The sequence below is a fragment of the Hylobates moloch genome, unplaced genomic scaffold, assembly GCF_009828535.3.
Source record: "Hylobates moloch isolate HMO894 unplaced genomic scaffold, HMol_V3 SCAFFOLD_12, whole genome shotgun sequence".
NCBI classification, from domain to species: Eukaryota; Metazoa; Chordata; class Mammalia; order Primates; family Hylobatidae; genus Hylobates; species Hylobates moloch.
In genome coordinates this window covers 41,040,846-41,060,520 of record NW_026652287.1, presented here as the reverse complement: position 1 = coordinate 41,060,520, position 19,675 = coordinate 41,040,846, and the positions used below count along the sequence as shown (strand labels likewise).

The following is a 19,675-nucleotide window of genomic DNA, read 5'->3' as shown; positions in this document are numbered from 1 at the left end:
CGCCGCCGCCTCCCGCCCGCCCCGGAGCAGCCCCGGGCCCGCCCGCCCGCATCCAGGTGAGGCGGTGGGGGGCCTTCGGCGGCGCCCGACGGGGTAGGCCGCGGCAGGCCTGAGCTCGCCTGGCCTGGCCGCGGGGCGCCCGCGGGCCTGCACCGGCCGAGGCCCAGGCCGCGCCGGACCGGGGGAGGGGACGCGCGCGGGGGCCGCGGCGGGCGGGTCGGGGCGGGCCGGTGTGGGCGCCGGCGACAGGCCCCAGGGCCGGATTCCTCTGGCGCCTCGAGGGACGGGCGAGGGGGATACGGCGTGGGCATGCGCCGGGGGGCCGGGCTGCACGGCCGGGGGCCTCGGTCGCCTTGGAAGCCCGGGCTCCGGGGGCGGGAGAGTGGGGCCAGCGACGGGGGAGCGCGGGGAACGCTTTGAGCGCGCAGAGGTCACGGCCCACGGGCTTGCTCCCCCGGGAAATCCCACAGATTCTTTTGTGGTCGTTGTCAGAACACCGCGGCCGGTGCGAGGTCCTTTGAGAAGTGTGCAAACCCTTCAGTAGATACACGGGAGTCCTGGCGAAAAAAAAATCTAAACTGCATCTTTTTTTGAGCGCCATTTCTAACAAAGCTGTTTGTGGGGCGTGGGACGTTAGGATTTGTAAAATATGTGTGTGTGCCTGTTGGAAACACAAGCTGCACACAGTTGAACAATGGGGGATGGATGCCCTTCCTTCCTTTTCCGGTGCTCTGGGCTGCGGGGCTTGTTAAAATGGGTTTTGGTCCCTACTGTGTGCAGGGCAGGTGGAGAAGAACTTCTGCACAACTTATGCACGGGCTTCCCGTGGTGGGACTTGAGCCCCCTTGCTAGAAAGTGTTCATCTAAGATCCGGATGGCCAGAAGTGGGAAGATGAGGAGAATGATCTGTCCAGAGCAGGGTTTCTCAACGTTGGCTCTACTGATGTTTGGGGTCAGATAGTTTTTGGTTGTGGTGGTGGTGGGGGCTTCCCTGTGCAACGTAGGAAGTTAAGCCGTATTCCTGGCCTCTACCCACTAGATGCCAGCAGTATCCCCATGCCCCGAGTCGTGAGGATCAAAAGTATCTCCAAACATTGCCAGATGGCCCGGGTTGCAGGGGAGGGGTCTCAGGTGAGAACCATGACTGAACTAAATGCTCTTCCTCCAAAAGTTCTAATGCCCGAGAGATGCTTCCAAGACCTCGAACAAGCTTGACTCTGTTGAGCCTTAGTTTTCTTATCTGTAAAATGGGAAGGACAAAAGTGTGGTGCAAATTGAAGAGGGTAGGAAGCCCGTTGCGTTGTGCGTGGTCTGTGCCTGGTAGGCACTGAATAAATGATGTTATACATAACCACCAGTATTTATTGAGGATTTACTATGTGCTTGACACTTTGTGGACGTTTGTCTGCAGTCCTTGAGGCAGGTGATGTTATAATTTCCATTAATTTCCATTTTTAGAGATGAAGAAACTGAGGCTTAGATGGGTCACTTGATATGACCAGTCTCATGCACTAAAGTGGTCGTGCCAGGGTTTGAACTCGGGCCCTCTGAATCATAACCACTCGATTGTGCTGCTCCTATAATTACAAGGCTCCAGGGCACTCCACTCAGTTGTCATCGAATATTTTCTGTGTGCAAAGTTCTGTGCTGGGATCTGTTATCAAATTCTGCAACTTCGAGGCCCACGAAGAGGTTGAGATACATGAACGTCTCCAAATGTGGAAGGAAATAATACTGTTTATGTTGATGCATTGGTTTTGAGCAGACAGAGTTTCAGTCTGGATGTGTTGAGTCTGAGATCATGGTGCTATTTATTTTTTATTTTTTATTTTTTTGAGACGGAGTCTCGCTGTGTCGCCCAGGCTGGAGTGCAGTGGCGCAATCTCGGCTCACTGCAAGCTCCGCCTCCCGGGTTCACGCCATTCTCCTGCCTCAGCCTCCCCAGTAGCTGGGACTACAGGCGCCCGCCATCACGCCCGACTAATTTTTTGTATTTTTAGTAGAGACGGGGTTTCATCGTGTTAGCCAGGATGGTCTCGATCTCCTGACTTTGTGATCCGCCCGCCTCGGCCTCCCAAAGTGCGGGGATTACAGGCGTGAGCCACCGCGCCCGGCCCATGGTGCTTTTTTTTTTTTTTGAGACAGAGTTTCACCTTTGTTGCCCAGGCTGGAGTGCAGTTGTGCCATCTCAGCTCACTGCAACCTTCACCTCCTGGGTTCAAGTGATTCTCCTGCCTCAGCCTCCCAAGTAGCTGGGATTACAGGCAGCCGCCACCACGCCCGGCTAATTTTTTGCATTTTTAGTAGAGATGGGATTTCGCCTTGTTGAGCAGGCTGGTCTTGAACTCCTGACCTCAGGTAATCTACCTGCCTTGGCCTCCTAAAGTCCTGGGATTACAGGTGTGAGACACCGCGCCCGGCCCATGGTGCTATTTCAAGTAAAAGAAATGAGAGAATTATGAAAAAACTGTTTATGAAGAAACAAATTATGAAAATTTCTTGCCTCTCTTTCTGCTTCCCGTCTCTTCCCTCTTTCCACACTCCAGCAGGAGTTCTGTTCTGTAAATGCACATCTAATTGTATCCCTTCTGATTTAAAATCTTTGCGCGGAAAAAAGACACGTTTTCTTGACCTCTCTGGTGGCTTAAAAGATAAAGCTAGAAGCCCTTAGTTTGGAGTGCCAGTTGCTTCACACCCTAACCCTCCCCGCCCCTGCACGTAGACCCCAAACTCTAACCCTCCCTGCGTGTTGCAGCCTCCACCTGGAGACAGATCTCTTCCACCTGGAGATCCGTTGCTTATGCTCCGTGGCAAAGCTCACTGGCCGTTTGAAGCCTCGTCTGACTGCCACTCTTCCTCCACCCGCACCGGAATCAACTGTTCCCTCATTAGTGTTCTCATCCCATTCAGTTTATTGAATCGAATTTAAGGCTGAATGGCGAGAGAAGCGCAGCGCCCGGCTTGCGCCCCTAGGTGGCAGTAGCGAGGCGGTGCGGCCGACCTGAGCTGTGGGTCAGGGGAAGACCGACGGAAGCCAGCCTGTGGGAGGGAAGTGAGGCTCGCTCCCTCCTCTGAACGACTCTCCCTGCTCCGCTGCTGTGTCCTGGGCCCCCGCTAGGCTCTGGAGAGTGTGCATGATGTCTGTAGGTCATCTCAGCCCACTCTGATGAGTGCTGTGAGAGTTATGCCCTGGCTGATGTGGAAGCCCAGAAAAGGGACCTGGGTGGGCACAGGACAGCCCAGAATGCTTCCTGGAGGAGAGGAGGCAGTAGCGGTGGGGAGGAGCTAACCAGGCAAAGACAATAGGGTGGGGCTTTGTAGGGTACAGCCAAGCCCGTAGGTGGGAACATCGCAGTGTTGAGAGAACATCGTGTGTTCAAAGAACCACGTGGGTTCTTTAGAGGCAAGAAGGCTGAAGTGGGTAGTGGTGGCAGGAGTGCTCAGGTGTCCACTGGGCAGAGGGCTTGGCTGTTACCCTGCAGCTAGGCCAGGGGTGGCTACTGAGCAGTTTTAGTTCACTGCTCACCCTGGTGGAGAGGCTGGGAGGAGACAAGGAGAAACCAGTCACAGGCTATTGCGGTACTGAGGTGGACCCGTAATGGCTGAACCGCTTGAGGGTCAGGACTGGGACTGCTTCTTTATTTTGTATGCCTGATGCTTTGCTCTGTGCCTGGCATGTGGTTGATATTTTGTCTGTGCCAGGGAAAGGAAAGATTGGCAGACTACTCAGAAGTGACTGGATCCAGGTACCTGTCAAACAGACATCTGTGGCTGGGTGTAGTGGCTCACACCTGTAACCCCAACAGCTTGGGAGGCCAAGGTGGAAGATTGCTCAAGGCCAGGAGTTCAAGACCAGCCTGGGCAACATAGCGAGATCCCATCTCTAAAAAAAAAATTTTTTTAAGAGTGAGACGTTTATGTCAGGGGAAGGAATCACAGGAGAGGGAACAATTCTGAACAGGTGGATGGCCAGACTCATGTCACCATGAACAGAAACAGGCAGACTCAAGGACGGGGAGTGACGGAGCAAGAATATGAAGCTGGGTTTAGAGACACTGAGTTTGAAATCCCACTTAGGAGTCAGTCTAGCAGGAGGTGACAGGAATCTGAATAGGGATGGTGGCAGAGAGGTGGCAGGACAGTGAGAGATCTCACATGTCAAACTGGCAGGACGTGGTGCTTGATTAGGTCCAAGGGATAGAGAGAGGTGGCTTGGGGGACAGGTGGGGCTATGCCACCAAATGAAGTAATTCAGGGGGCGGAGGCGGTTTGAAGAGAGGGCAAGGACAGGAGGAGAGGAGATGAAGGTGTTTGTAGCTGCAGACAGGGAGGTTGGGGAGACATACATTCACCTTGATTTTGTTCATGAAGTGGGACTAGAGACAGGTACTCACTGTACCAGGCGCTATGGAGCAAGGGGTGACATCCCCAGTGGAGGAAGCTGAAGCTCTGGGAAGGGGAGCGACTTCTGCACAGTAATTCAGCTGATGAGCAGGAAACTTAGTGCCCAGCTCAGGCCTGCCAGGCTCCAGAGCTCAGGGTTTTTTCCTGCCATGCCCTGTTGCTTTGCACTTCTGTGTGAGATCCCTGCAGTGGCCTTCGGCCTTGACCAGCCAGAAAGAAGCCAGAGCTATTAGCAGGGCTGTGGGGTGCCTGGACTGGGCCATAGGCCAGCCACACCTGACCTGCTTCTGCCCCAGGCTTCTCAGCCTGGCTGAAAGGGAATTGTCACTTAGCTGGAGCTGCTCCAGCCAGGCATCCTGCCCTTCTGTGGGCCATGGGCAGGGGCCTGGAAGAAGCTGGTGCCATGTCTACCTGAGACCTCGCCTTGCGTGGCATTTATAACTGGGTCAGGTGGTGCTTTGGGTTTTTTCTGGCAGCAGAGCATTTCCTGAATGACCTAAGCCTTTTTTACCTTGAAGACTCAGAATGTTGCATCTGGAAAGGACCTTAAACATTATTGGGTCCAAGCCCTGTCAGATGATGTGTGAAGTGTCAAGATTGAGCCTGAAGTTAGATTTGACTGTTCTAGTTTTGCTCTGGCTCAAGTGGTTTAGAATACCTGCTCCGTCATGATGCAATGAAAGTGATTCTCTTGCATGCCTGATGGAAAGCAGCCTCACTGCTTCATTCTTTTGCTGTCACACATAAAGACGCACACATCTCTCTCCCCTGGATATGCGCTACATGATCTACAGATGTGAACAACATCACTGATGTCACATAGACAACCAGAATTGTTTAAAATAGTGCATTGGAGTCAAAAACCTTCAGAGATCATCCAAACAAGACTTCTCCCAGAGGCCAGGCACCGACGGTGGCTCTCACCTCTAAGCCCAGTGCTTGGGAGGCTGAGGTAGGAGGATCACTTGACGTCAGGAGTTAAAGACCAGCCTCAACAACATGGCGAGACCCCCCTCTCTACAAAACATAAAAAAGCGGCGAAGCGTGGTGGCTCATGCCTGTAATCCCAGCACTTTGGGAGGCCAAGGCGGGTGGGTCACCTGAGGTCAGGAGTGTGAGAGCAGCCTGGCCAACGTGGTGAAACCCTGTCTCTACTAAAAATACAAAAATTAGCCGGGCGTGGTGGCAGGTGCCTGTAATCCCAGCTACTTGGGAGGCTGAAGCCGAAGAATCGCTTGAACCTAGGAGGCGGAGGTTGCAGTGAGTCAAGATCGTGCCACTGCACTCCAGCCTGGGTGACAAAGCAAGACCCCCCTCTCTACAAAACATAAAAAAGCTTAGAACTACATAGAGGACTTAGTAAGACTGCGTAGTGACATGCACCTGCAGTCATAGGTACTTGGGAGGCTTAGGTGGGAGGATCACCTGAGTCCAGGAGGCCGGGGCTGCAGTGAGCCGTGATCATGCCTCTGCACTCCAGCCTGGTCTGAGAGTCAGCAGCCTCCTGTCCTACTGTGTGACACACCCTGGGTTTGCCTGGGAACTCTTAGATGGCAATGATATAACCTGGGCCCTCAAGGTTCTCGCCATTGACACTGGTCATTGAGTGTAAGGCAAATAATGATAGGAGTGGTTGGGACAGTAACAAAGGTTTACAGCAATGGCATGGAGGCACTGAGAACTAGAGTAAGTAACCTGTTGTCCTGTAGGAAGGTGGCCTTTTTTTTTTTTTTTTTGAGACAGTCTCACTCTGTTGCCCAGGCTGGAGTGCAGTGGCATGATCTTGACTCACTGCAACCTCTGCCCCCCCGGATTCAAGCGAGTCTCCTATCTCAGCCTCCTGAGTAGCTGGTACTACAGGCATGCACATCACACCCAGCTAATTTTTGTATTTTCAGTATAGACAGGGTTTCACTCTGTTGGTCATGCTGGTCTCAAACTCCTGACCTCAGGTGATCCGCCTGCCTCGGCCTCCCAAATTGTTGGGATTACAGGCATAAGCCACCACACCAGGCCAGGAAGGTAGCTTTTTGAAGATGAGCCAGCCTGGTGTAGTGGCTCTCACCTATAATCCCAGCACTTTGGGAGGCCCCGGTGGGAGGATGACTTGAAGCCACCATGGGCAACAAAATGAGACCCCTGTCTCTACAAAAAATTTAAAAATCAGCCGGGTATGGTGGCACACACCAGTAGTCCCAGCTACTTGGGAAACTGAGGCAGTTTGAGGCTGCAGTGAGCCGTGATTGTGCCACTGCACTCCAGTTTGGCAGCAGAGCAAGACCCTGTCTCAAAAGAAAAATAAGTAAAAATCAAAGTGAGCTAGGAGGCCAGGCATGGTGGCTCACACCTGCAATCCCAGCACTTTGGGAGGCCAAAGTAGAAGGATCACTTGAGCTTGGGAGTTCAAGACCAGCCTGGGCAACAAAGCGAGACCCCCCATCTCTTTAAAAAAAAATACCAATTTTAAAAAATGAGCTGGGAAGTGAAAGAGAGGACACTAGTGCCCTGCAGAGGGAACAGCCAAAACAGAGGCCTGTAGCATATTGGCAAGAAGCTGGAGTGAGCGGGAAGGGAGGGTGGCGACTGAGGCTGGAGAACCACCTGGGTCCGATTGTGAAGGGCCTTGCCAGTTTGACAGTTGCACTGTCATGACAACTTGAAGCCTGGCCCTGCCACTTATTAACGGCATACCTCACCGTGAGCATCATTGCGTGACCGCCGAGCCTCAGTGGGTGGTGACCACTGACAGGGAAGACCAGAGGGGTGAGCATCTTGATTGCAGGACAGTGCAGGCCTTGCACCTGGAGAGACAGAAGTGGCTATGACTTGGGAGTCATTGACAATTGAGTGGTGACAAGGCCTGGTTGTGGTTGGAGCTTGTGGGATAGAAGCTGATTTGGCCCAGGATTGATGATGCAGATTTGGAGAAGGTCAAGGGAAGGGCCTCCAGAGAGTGGGGTGGGGGCCCAGAAATGCCATGAAACTGCTTTGCAGGGCAGGTTGTTGGTTTCTCCCGTGTTGCTAGTTGACCAAGAACTTGACCTGCAGGGGCTGCTCAGCCTTGACTCAGAGTGTCAGGAGGAACAGGGCCGCAAAGCAGAAGTTCTCTTTTTAAACCTTTTAAAGTTTATTTTTATTGTGGTTTTGTTGTTGTTTTTGAGGCAGGATCTCACTCTGTCGCCCAGGCTGGACTGCAGTGGCGCAATCATAGCTAACTGCAGTGTTGACCTCCCAGGCTCTAGTGATCCTCCCAGCCGAGCCCCCTGATAAGCTGGGATTGCATACAGGTGTGCATCACCATTCCTGGGTAATTTTTATTTTTATTTATTTTTATTTTTATTTTTTGTAGTGATGGCATCTCTCTGTGCCGCCCAGGCTGGTCTTGAACTCCAGGCTTAAGCAGTCCTCCCACCTTGGCCTCCGAAAGCGCTGGGATTAAAGGCATGAGCCGCCACACTCAGACAATTTATTTTTAAATTTGCATGTAGGAAAATTCATTCTTTCGAGTAGAGTTCTCTGAGTTTTGACAAATGGATAAAGTTGTTTGATTACCACCATAATAAACATTGGAAAGTTCGCTCTCCCACAAACAGAAATACTCCCTCCTCCTGTCCCTGTGTAATCAACTTTTTCCCTCACTCCCTAACCCCAGCGACCACAGATCCATCCCTATGGTTTTGCCTTTTCCAGGAAGGCACAGAAATGATGTGGCAAGGTGTATTTGAGATTCACACAAGTAGCATGAATTGGTGGTGCCTTTTATTGCCAGGTAGTATTCTGTTGTATGGTGTATCCCAGTTTATCCATGAATGGCTTGAAGAATATTTGGGTTGTTGTAGTTTTGGATGATTATGAATAATGCCGCTCTGCACATTTATATACAGATTTTTGTGTGAACATAGATTTTCCTTTCTATTGCCTTAATACTATGAGTAGGATTGCTGGATCCCATGCTAAGTGTATATTTCACCATAAGAAACTGCCAATCTGTTTTCCAAAGTGGCTGTCACATTTCACATTTTTGCATTCCCACCAGCAGTGTATGAATATTCTGGCTTCTCCACATCCCTGCCAGCACTTGACATTGTCTGTTTTGTTGCTGTTGGTTGTTTTTGTTTTATTTTGCTTTAGCCATTCTAATAGGTGGGTAGGGGTGTCTTGATGTGGTTTTAATTTGACTAATGATGTTGAGCATCTTTTCATGTGCCTGTCCGCCATCCATATATATTCTTTGGTATAGTATCTGTTCAAATCTTTTGCCATTTTTGAAACCAGGTTGTTTGCTCATTATGTTGTTTTTGGTTTTTGGAGATGGAGTCTGGCCCTATCGCCCAGGTTGGAGTACAGTGGCGCGATCTCGGCTCATTGCAACCTCTCCCTCCCGGGTTCAAGCAATTCTCCTGCCTCAGCCTCCCCAGTAACTGAGATTACAGATACCCACCACCACACCTTGCTAATTTTTTGTTGTTGTTGTATTTTTGTAGAGATGGGGTTTCACCATGTTGGCCGGACTGGTCTCAAACTCCTGACCTCAGGTGATCCACCCATCTCGGCCTCCCAAAGTGCTGGAATTTCAGGCGTGAGCCACCACACTGGCCTGCTTATGTTTTGAGAGCTTAAAAAAAAGTGTTCTAGGCCAGGTGCGGTGGCTCACGCCTGTAATCCCAGCACTTTGGGAGGCCGAGGTGGGCAGACGGGCAGATCACGAGGTCAGGAGATCAAGACCATCCTGGCTAACACGGTGAAACTCCGTCTCTACTAAAAATACAAAAAATTGGCTGGGTGTGGTGGCGGGTGCCTGTAGTCCCAGCTACAGGCTGAGGCAGGAGGATGGCATGAACCCGGGAGGCGGAGCTTGCAGTGAGCAGAGATCACGCCATTGCACTTCAGCCTGGATGACAGAGCAAGACTCCATCTCAAAAAAAAAAAAAAAAGTGTTCTGGGTTGGGTGAGGTGGCTCACGCCTATAATTCTAACACTTTGAGAGGCCGAGATGGGAGGATCACTTGACACCAGGAATTCAAGACCAGCGTGGGCAACATAGCGAGACCCCATCTCAACAAAAAATAAAAAATTAGCCAGAAGGCTGAGGCAGGAGGATCGCTTGAACCCAAGAGTTTGTGGCTGCAATGAGCTATGATTATGGCATTGCACTTCAGCCTGGGCAGTGGAGTGAGACTTTGACTCAAAAAAAAAAAAAAAAAGTGTTCTGACTACAAGTCCCTTTTGCAAATGTTTACTCCAGTTGGTGGATTTTAATTCTCCTAGCAGTATCTTTCACAGAGCAAAAGTTTTAAATTTTGATGATATCCAGTTTATCCATTTTTTTTTTTAATGAAGTGGGCTTTTGGTGTTGTGTCTGAGAAATCTTTCCCCAGCCCAATGCCACAAAGATTTTTCTCCAAGAAATTTTATATTTTTACATTTTAAAACAGAGGTCGGCAGATTTTTTGTGTATGAAGAGCCAGATGGTAAATATTCTCAGCTTTTTTGGCCATACGGTTGCTACTACTTAACTCTGTTATTGTAGTACAAAACTATCTATAGACAGACAATACATAAACAAATGAGACAAGCTGTGTTCCAATAAAACTTTATTGGCCGGGCGCGGTGGCTCAAGCCTGTAATCCCAGCACTTTGGGAGGCCGAGGCGGGTGGATCACGAGGTCAGGAGATCGAGACCATCCTGGCTAACACGGTGAAACCCCGTCTCTACTAAAAAATACAAAAAAATTAGCCGGGCGTGTTGTTGGGCGCCTGTGGTCCCAGCTACTCGGGAGGCTGAGGCAGGAGAATGGCGTGAATCCAGGAGGTGGAGGTTGCGGTGAGCCGAGATCGCGCCACCGCACTCCAGCCTGGGGGACAGAGAAAGACTCCGTCTCAAAAAAAAAAAAAAAAAAAAACCTTTATTTATAACAACAGGCAATGGGCCAGATTTGTCCCACAGGTCATGATGTGTGTTTCAGAAGGTCCACTTTTCCCAGACCTAGAGGATACCACACTGTGGACAGTAAGCCTGGGGCAGCCATTGTCCATCTCACCGTCTGTGAAAGCAGAATGAGGGAAAAAGCAAAGTAGATGCCTAACTCTTAGAGAAAGGGCGAGGAGAAGGAAAGGTAAAGGAAAAAAGAGGAAGAAAGAAGGGAAATGCTTGAATTACATTTTGAGCAAGCTTCAATTTGCATTTTAATTCTTCAGAGTTAACCCTTGTGGTCTGTTTGGATCAGCTTCCAGCAAATGTTTTTGTCTGTTTGTTTGTTTTTGAGCCAGTGATCTATTTTAAAATCTCATGGCCACAGATGGTGTAACAGACACGTGGAGTTTCTCATGATTAAACTCTGTAGGTCCTGAGCTGCTACTAAAAGTTGAAATTTAGCCATTTCCTATTAACGAATATTTAGAATTCTATCCAGTTTTATACTCTTATGAACTATGAGGTAGTGCCTTCCTTGCACTTTTTGTTTTGTTTTGTTTTTTGTTTTGAGACAGGGTCTTACTCTGTTGCCCAGGCTGGAGTGCAGTGGCGCCATCATGGCTCATGCAGCCTCGATCTCCTGGGCTCAAGCGATCCTCCCTGCCTTTGTCTCCCAAGTAGCTGAAACTATAGGCATGGGTCACTATGCCCACTAAATTATTTTATTTTTTGTTAAGAGTCAGGGTCTCACATTGTTGTCCAGACTGGTCTTGAACTCCTGCACTTGGGTGATTATTTCTGTAGAAAGATCCTGCAGTTGTGAGTCAGAAGGTTGTACCATCTCATACTCAGACAGTAGCAGGTGATCTTGCGCTGGATTTTATTCCATGTGACTGGCAGAAAATAGCATCTGGTTTTCTTTTGCATTTTCCTCATTGTTCATGAAGATGAAGTTCAGTGTCTTTTTCTGGACTTATGAGCCATTTGAATTTCAGGCCTTGATAAATTGCCGCTCACATCCTTTGCCTACTTCCCTCTTGGTTACGTCTCTTCTTTTATCCCATACCAATTTGTAGATGTTCCGAATCAAGTTTTCCCAACCTCAGCAGTACTGACATTTGGGGTTAGATAATTCTTGATTGTGGGGCCATCCTGTGCTCTGAAGGATGCTTTACTGCTCTCTGACTTCTACCCACCAGATGTCAGTAGCACCCCCTCCCCCTGACCCCTGGCTCTGACCAAGTCACAGTAACCAAAAATGTCTCCAGACATTGCCCTGTGTCCCCTTGGGGGCAGAATGGCCCAGTGTGAAAACCACAGGTCTAAATAATAGAATATGCAGTGAATCTTTTCTCCAGGCTACTCCTCCTTGTCTAGGTCTATGATGCCTTTTGCTGTACAGAAGTTTTTCATTTCATGGAGTCTCACTTTTCAGTCTTTTTTTCTATGGCTTTTGATGCTAACCTACTTTTTAAAGAGCAGGGAGCATAGGACATCCTCAAATAAAAGAAATGCTTGGAAATTGTACTGATTTTGCACATCGTCTGAGAGTAGTAGGAGGGTAGGGAAGACCTGGATGTTTCTACCAGGAAGAAAGAAACCAGACCTAATTCTTCCCTCGGCGTTGATTCAGGGAGTAGGTAGGAAATCTCCACATGAGAGGTGTGTTCAGATTTTTATGTAACTGCTGGCAAGGCTATTTTTAAAGAAGGCCAAAGGCGCGTGACCGTGGGCACTGGGTGTTCAAACATAACAGAATTGAGCAACAGGGATCTGGGGAAAGGGATGGGCTCTCACCGAGACCTCCAGGCGGGTGGCCATCCACAGAGATGACTGCCTGCGTGTTTAGAGGCAGGGATGAGGGGCCTCTGAGGAGCGAGCCCAGTGTGCAGCGCACTTTCAGCAGGGCGGGCTCGGCATGCTTGGCCGCATTGATCTGGACTCTTTTCCAAAGTCATCACCGGCTCTGATGTTTACACTGAAAGGAAAGACTTCAGCAACTGAGAAAGACATTTCAAAGCCTGCAAACTGTGAAGACCAAGTTCCTCTGACTGGTAGAGAAACCCTCACCTCTTTCCAGCTCAGTCACTGCATCTTTGGGAATAAACAGGTGCAGAGGACCATTGCCTACCTGCCCCCTCAGCAGCAGGGTGTCCAGGGGCGGGGTTCAGGTACACCCTACAGGCTCTGGACATGGGCAGAAAGCAATCGGAAATCTGGAATCCTCTCGAGAGACAACCCAAAGGCTTTCTTACAGGATCTTAAATTGTGGTGCTGGAATTGTTTGTAGGTCTCTCCGAAGCCCTCTTAGTGAACTTGGAGTTGTTCTGTTTTGTGTCCATAGACTCTTTTTTAGAGCAGTTTTAGGTTTACAGAAAAATTGTGAAGTGGAGAACACTCGTTCCGTAGCATTACAATGAAGTATTGACTGAATAAAATTTTTTTAAAATAGAAAGAAGCCGGACACAGTGGCTCATGCCCATAATCCTAGCACTTTGGGAGGGTGAGACGGAAAGATTACTTGAGGCCAGGAGTTCAAAATTAACCTGGGCAAGATACCATCTCTACAAAAAGTTTTAAAAATTAGCCGGAAATGGTGCGCATGCCTGTGTTCCCAGCTACTCAGGAGGCTGAGGTGAGAAGATCGCTTGAGGATCTCCCAGGAGTTCAAGGCTGCTGTGAGCTGTGATGGCGCCACCACACCCATTATTAGCATCTCACATTCACGTGGTACCTCTGTTATTCTTGGTGAATCAATATTGATACATTATTAGTAACTAAAGCCCGTAATTCAGATTAGAGTTCACTCTGTATATTGTTCATTCTATGGGTTTTGACAAACATGTATTGTCACATCCACCATTATATATCATGCAAAATAGTTTCACTGCCCTAAAACCCTGACAATCCCGTGTTCCACTGTTGGTTGTCCCCGCCACCCTGAGCCGCATCCCTGGCAACCATTGATCTTTTTCTCTGTAGTGTGCCTCTTCCAGAAGGTCGTAGAGTTGGAATCATACAGTATATCACTTAACAATATACATTTACAGTTCCTTTAAATGTCTTTTCTGGCTTAATAACTCGTTTCTTTTTATCATCAAAAAATATGCCCGTGTGCAGCTGAACCACACGAATGGAGTCTGTTTATTCATTCACCCATTGGAGGAGATCCTGGTTGCTTCCAGGTTTTGGCAATTATGAGTGAAGCCGCTGTGAACATCCACATGCAGATTTTTGTGTGGCTGTAAGTTAACATGCAGCGTAGAAAAGAATCTGTAAGTGCAGGGCCAGGTGCCGTGACTCACGCCTCTAATCCCAGCACTCTGGGAGGCTGAGGCAGGTGGATCACCTGAGGTCAGGAGTTCGAGACCAGCCTGGCCAACACAACGAAACCCTGTCTCTACTAAAAATACATGGCAGACGCCTGTAATCCCAGCTACTCAGGAGGCTGAGGTAGGAGAATCACTTGAACTTGGGACGCAGAGGTTGCAGTAAGCCGAGATTGTGCCACTGCACTCCAGCCTGGGTTACGGAGTGAGACTCTGTCTCAAAAACAAAACAAAAAAAAAAAGAAAAGAAAAAGAAAAAATCTCTAAGTGCAAATGCAGTTACTAGTTTTGCCTTCATATACTGCAATATGAACATTTTGAATTTACTTGCTCTTTTTCTCTTGGCAGATTTTTGAAAAATACAATGTCTAATGGTTATGAAGACCACATGGCCGAAGACTGCAGGGGTGACATCGGGAGAACGAATTTGATCGTCAACTACCTCCCTCAGAACATGACACAGGATGAGTTACGAAGCCTGTTCAGCAGCATTGGTGAAGTTGAATCTGCAAAACTTATTCGGGATAAAGTAGCAGGTAAAGAAATGGAGGCGTTCTAGTAAACCGGGTATTGGTGGCCGTCCGTTGGGCACTGTCTCCTTTGCCTGTGACTCCGTGGCATTCCTCGGTGCAGGGTAACTACAGCCTTGAAACAATGGCTGTGAAGTTTCATTTTTATTTCAAACTCTGTCCATTGCTCTTGTATAAGATCGGACATAAGTTCCCAAAAGAGGAAAAATTCATTGTAAGACAGAGAGCATGTACAAAATAAGACAGTGGGAGGAGAGGAAGGAACCAGAGACAGGGCATTCTGAGAGCTGGAAGGGGCTGGAGAACCACAGCCTGACCTGGCTTGGCCTGGGCAGATTGATTGGGTCCCATGTGTGGAAGGGACCCTGGTGAATGTACTGTCCAGGGCAGGCGCAGGTAGGCCTGCCCCTGTCTCTCCAGGCCCCCACGCTTGGTCAGGCCCAGGTCAGCAGAACACCGAGGACCTCGTGGACAGCCCTTCGTTATGTTTGGGCTGCTCTGTCTGCTGTCAACGCCATCAACTTGAACTCCTGCACCATGCTGAGCTTGAACTCTCAGAGGGGCGGGAGCCTGGCAGCTAAAAGCCCTGCTGTTCCACTCCCTCACAGTGGGACTTCTAAGCCTTTGTGTCCCCATCCAGAATGTGGAGATTGTGGCTCCTACATCCTGGTGGTCCCTACGTCGTAGGTGTTTGCAGAGGTCCTGGCACCTGTGAAGTCCCTCCTTACAGAGTGGCCTCCATTCTGAGAGCGTGGCTTCAAGGACTCTGGAGAGAATTACGGACAGACCATGTGCGGAGCTCTCCTCCTCCTCCTCTCCCAATGGCCCCTCTTCCTCTTCCTCCCTCTACCCACCCCCACCCCCCTGCCTTCCTTTCTGTCTCCGCTCTGCTTTAGGAAGCCAAGGAGTGGCCAGTCCTCTCGGGGCTCTGGCTGCCACCCTGGATTTGGGGACTGTGATTCCCTATACTGAAAACTCACTTCAGGCTGGGCACGGTGGCTCACACCTATAATCCCAGCACTTTGGGAGGTCGAGGTGGGGGAGGATCACTTGCTCAGGAGTTCAAGACCAGCCTGGGCAACGTGGTGAAACCCCATCTCTACGAAAAATACAAAAACTTAGCTGGGCGTGGTGGCCCGCATCTGTGGTCCTGGCTATTTGGAGGGGCTGAGGCAGGAGAATTGCTTGAGTCTCGGGGGTTGAGGTTGCAGTGAGCCGAGATTGCACCTTACCAAGCACCACTTGGTACTAAAGTGTCTTCTACACGTTAGCCTGGGCAACATAGTGAGACCTTGTCTCCAAAAAAAAAAAAAAAAAAAAAAAAAAACGAAAACTAATTTAAAAGTTAAATGCTGGGCACAGTGGCTCATGCCTAGAATCCCAGCACTTTGGGAGGCCAAGGCAGGCAGATCACTTGAGGTCAGGAGTTCGAGACCAGCCTGGCCAACATGGTGAAACCCTGTCTATACTAAAATTCAAAAATTAGCCAGGCGTGGTGGCGCACTTCTATAATCCCAGCTACTCAAGAGGCCGAGGCAGGAGAATCACTTGAAGCTGGGAGGCAGAGGTTGCAGTGAGCTGAGATTGCGCCACTGCACTCCAGTCTGGGCAACAGAGTGAGACTCTGTCTGAAATAAAATAAAAGTTAAAAAAGGTTTCTATTATGAAACATTTCAACCATACATGAACATAGAGTGATGTGTTGAACCTGATGTACCCATCGTTGCGCTTTATCTTCAACATTTCCCCAGTAACCTTAAGACACCTGACCCCCGAATGACTCCCAAAGAGCCTGTCTGGCCGCTGTACAGGGAATTAGCTCTTCAGATGCAGGCACTGAATAAGAAAGCCTTCTCTCCTTCCAACTCCGAGAGTCTGATTTAATAAACACCTTCTCAATAGAGATTTTACGCAGTATACAAACTTGAGCAGTGTTAGAATGTTCTAGAAGCCAGCATCTCTCTCCTGCTCCAGGAGACCATCCTGAATAAGAGAAGGGTTTTAAAATTCTCCTGTGCCACTAACAAGTCTCACCTTTTTCCTCTGACTTTCTGGTGGAAGGAAATTTTCCTTGATATTCCTGAGCACAGGAGATTTTGCAAGCATTCCCGTGGAATTTGCAGTCATTCTCCTGCAACCTGACTTCTTTGTCTATTCCCTTGTGGTTTTCACAGGAATGTGAGCTATGCTAAAGGAACACCTAGATTTGGCTCAGTCTGGAGAGAACTGGTTTTGAGAATCAGTGAAGGCTGCAGAAGTGTAATTTGGAAATTATTTCAGTTCAGAGGTGAGCCTGTCTTATCTTTGGACAGTAGTTAGTAACTGGCACACCAGGAGTTGTGGAGTGGCTGGGCCTGGGCTTTCATCTTGGCCCAGCCTCTTGTTAGCAGCTCTTCAAGTGACTGGAGCTTTATGGAGAACATGCTGCAACCTGGCTTTGCTCAGCCTGCCGCCAGTGTGGGCAAACCTCTTTGCTGGCAGGGCCCGGGGTGCGGCGCTAGGTCTCACCACCACTCTCCCCAGCCAACGGCTTTCTCCCAGCCTCCCAAGACAGCCTCTCACCCGGCCAGGCAGGCACCCCAGCGAATCTGATCCCTGGCCTAGTTCAGCTCACAACACGGTGTCCCTGAGCCCCACAGCAGCCATTTCCCCGTTTACCCTCCTCAGTCCTCTGACCACCCCCTTCACCCTCAGCTGATGACCACCTCCCGCTTCGCAGTGGAACTAACAGCATCTCCAGCTCTCCAGCCCCGATCCTCCCTTCCCTTCCCTTCCTGGCTTCCCAAGAGCCTCAGGCTCTCCAAGTGCCCGCTTTTCCTGGGCTTCCAGTGTCTTGAAAGGAACTCCTTCCAGACTTCCAGCTTCCTCTAGCTCGGAGTTCCTCCACGTCTGTGGCTCCTGACGTCAGGGCTGGACACCGCACTGGATGCTGCAGGGTGTTGAGCAGCATCCCTGGTCTCCACCCACGTGGTCCCAGTAGTGACATCCCAGTGGTGAAACCCAAAAATGTCCTGACATTGCCGCATGTACCCTGGGAGACAGAGTCTCCCCTAGTGAGAGCCACTGCTGTGTGTGTTGGCCTCTCACCCACATACTGTCCCGTTCCCTGTCTCCACCTCCTTTCAGAAGCATCCTCTCCCATTGGCTTTCAGGAGCACCTCCTCCTCCCACCTGTCTAACTGCCCCTGAGGCCGTGCCCTATCTGTCTTTAGCACCTTTTCCCAGCCTTTGACTCAGCTGGTTATGCCAGAGGGTTATGCTCAGAGGGTTATGTCATTCTCCTCTTCTTCCAAAGCCGACACTCAGGGTGGGCAGAGTCACCCCATGGCTCCCATCTGCTCTCTGTCTGCCACCTCCTTTTTGACCAGAAAGCTGTCCTGAGCTCCAGACGCCCTTGACCCCTCAAATTCAGTATATTCGAAACTGACCTGACTCTCCCTAAAGCCAGCCACTCGTTTCCAGTTGTCCCCACCTTAGCCGATGGCACCACCATCCACTTGGTAGCTCTGCTCAGAAATCTAGGAGTGTCCTTGGCTCTCATCCTCCTGGGTGTTTCTTCAGTCCATCCCTTTCCCCTCTCTCAGCCACCATTCTAGCCCAGGACACCACTGCTTGTGGCCTGCGCTGTTGTTTTGGCTCTTAACTGGCCTCCTATGCTCCCTGAAGACCACTCTCCTCACTGTAGCAGAGGGGCCTGTTTGACAGCCCGCATGTGACCCTGTCACTCCCCTCCTCAAACCATTCAGGTCCTGGTCGTGTTTGCTTAAGGAGGCCTCCCCTGGCCCAAGTGTCAGATGCTCCACTGTGGGTTCCCATGGCACCCGGGCCGACCTGCACTGTGGGGTTTCCACCTGGCACTGAGCTGGAGCTTTCCGGTCCAGCACATCAGTATCTCTCCTGGAGGGAGGAGCTTTGTTAATCTCCGTAGCCCTAGACATAGCCAGTCGGTGTTTGCAGAATGAAGGAAGGAATGAAAGAATGAGTGCTGCTGGGGATGGCGGAGACTGCAGATCATCATTCAGCAAATACTGGTTGACTGCCAGCCATGGGCTGGGCACTGGTGGCGGGAGGAAGGAGGGGTGTGGTGATGGCTGGGAGGAAGGGACTGTCCCACGTGCTGCCCTCAAGACTCAGAATGTTTCTGGCTGGCCTGGCCCTGGTCCCTATGTTGGGGATATGGCGTTGGTTGGTTGTTGGCTGTTCCACCCACAAACACCAGCTAAGGAGGCCACTGCAGCACCCGGCGGTCCTGCCCGCTGCCTTCCTGGGCAGCCCTGCCCCAGTGTCTGGTCTCTCCACAGTGGCCCCATATGTCCCTTGGGGGATCAGAAGGAATCAGCCCTCTACCCTCATGGACGGCCTGTCATGCTGGAGCCACCGGGCTGCAGCCCCATTCACGGCTTCTGTCTTGCTGTGTGTCTTTGGTCGGGTTAAAGCCTGCACCCCTGCCCAAGGCTTTAACCACATCGCAGAGGAGGGGTGTACCGAGAGGGTAGGGACACCCCTGGGCAACTGCCCCCTCTCCCCACTCGCTGCACCGCCCTCTGCCCCGAACCCCCCAGGGAGGCCCTACTCTTGGGCGCTCGTGATTCTCTGAACACTGTTCCCTCTGCAGGAATGCCCTTCCGTACTTTCCCAGCCTGACGGCTTTTTTCTTAATATGAGTCATGTTTGCTCCTCACAGAAAAAAAAACTTAAGCATGAGCCAAGCAAAAACAAACAAACAAACAAAAATCACCCACAATCACACCGCTGTTAGCTTTTGGGCACATGTCCCTCCAAACTATTTTCTTTACATATTCGTGGCCATAAGCAGTCACGTACTTCTACAGAATGGGCTCTTCCCTCAGGCTGTGGATGAACTTTCCTTCCTGTATCTGGATGTTTTTCCACTTCACTGAACATCTCGCGATCCCATCATCATCGGTCGCATAGTATTCTGCTTCCCATTTGTTGATATTTGAAAGCCCCGCTGAGATAAATGTCCTGGCACAAATCTTTGCTCACTGGTTATTTCCATAGAAAGTCTTCCTGCCTGCGAAGCGGCGGATGGGAGAGCGCACCTTTTAAAGGCTCTTGGTCCCTGTCGCTAACTCGTTCCCTAGGGGACGTTTAGTTCACCCTTCCTTCTGTCTGGCCCTGCTATCCGCTAGCCTTGGCGGGATTTCTCACCTTTGCTACCCTGTGAGGGACGAGCGACATCCGATCAGGGTGATTCCTATTTCTAGTGAAGTTCATCACTGTTTCTATTTAGTGGTTGTTTGTACTTCTTTTGTAAAATACCCTTCTTGTCCTTTGCCTATTTCTTTTCTTTTGCAGACCTTTGCTGTTTCTTATTTATTGCTGAATTAATTCACTCCCCACCTCCAGTCTCTGTCTCTCAGTGAAGTCTTCCCTTGAGCCTTTAAAGAGAGAACTCACGGGACCTGCCCTCATGGTGCAGAGGAGGGCTTCACCCACAGGGCACTAGCCCCCTCAGCCCTGCACCACATGTCAGG

General features: G+C 50.2%; 1 protein-coding gene across 2 annotated transcripts in view; it reads left to right on the top strand.

Moving 5' to 3' along the window:
- The first annotated feature begins 6 nt into the window (after window positions 1–6).
- ELAVL1 (ELAV like RNA binding protein 1) overlaps window positions 7–19,675 on the top strand; it is a 47,381-nt gene continuing 27,712 nt past the window's right edge. Inside the window, exons 1-2 of one of the 2 annotated variants that reach the window (XM_032169513.2) lie at window positions 7–56; window positions 13,996–14,183. In XM_032169513.2, the coding sequence (XP_032025404.1) occupies window positions 14,012–14,183 (172 nt within the window). In that variant the 5' untranslated portion in view covers window positions 7–56; window positions 13,996–14,011. Of the gene's footprint in view, window positions 57–13,995; window positions 14,184–19,675 lie in introns of those variants that run through there. The other variant, XM_058425126.1, reaches the window with a different exon arrangement.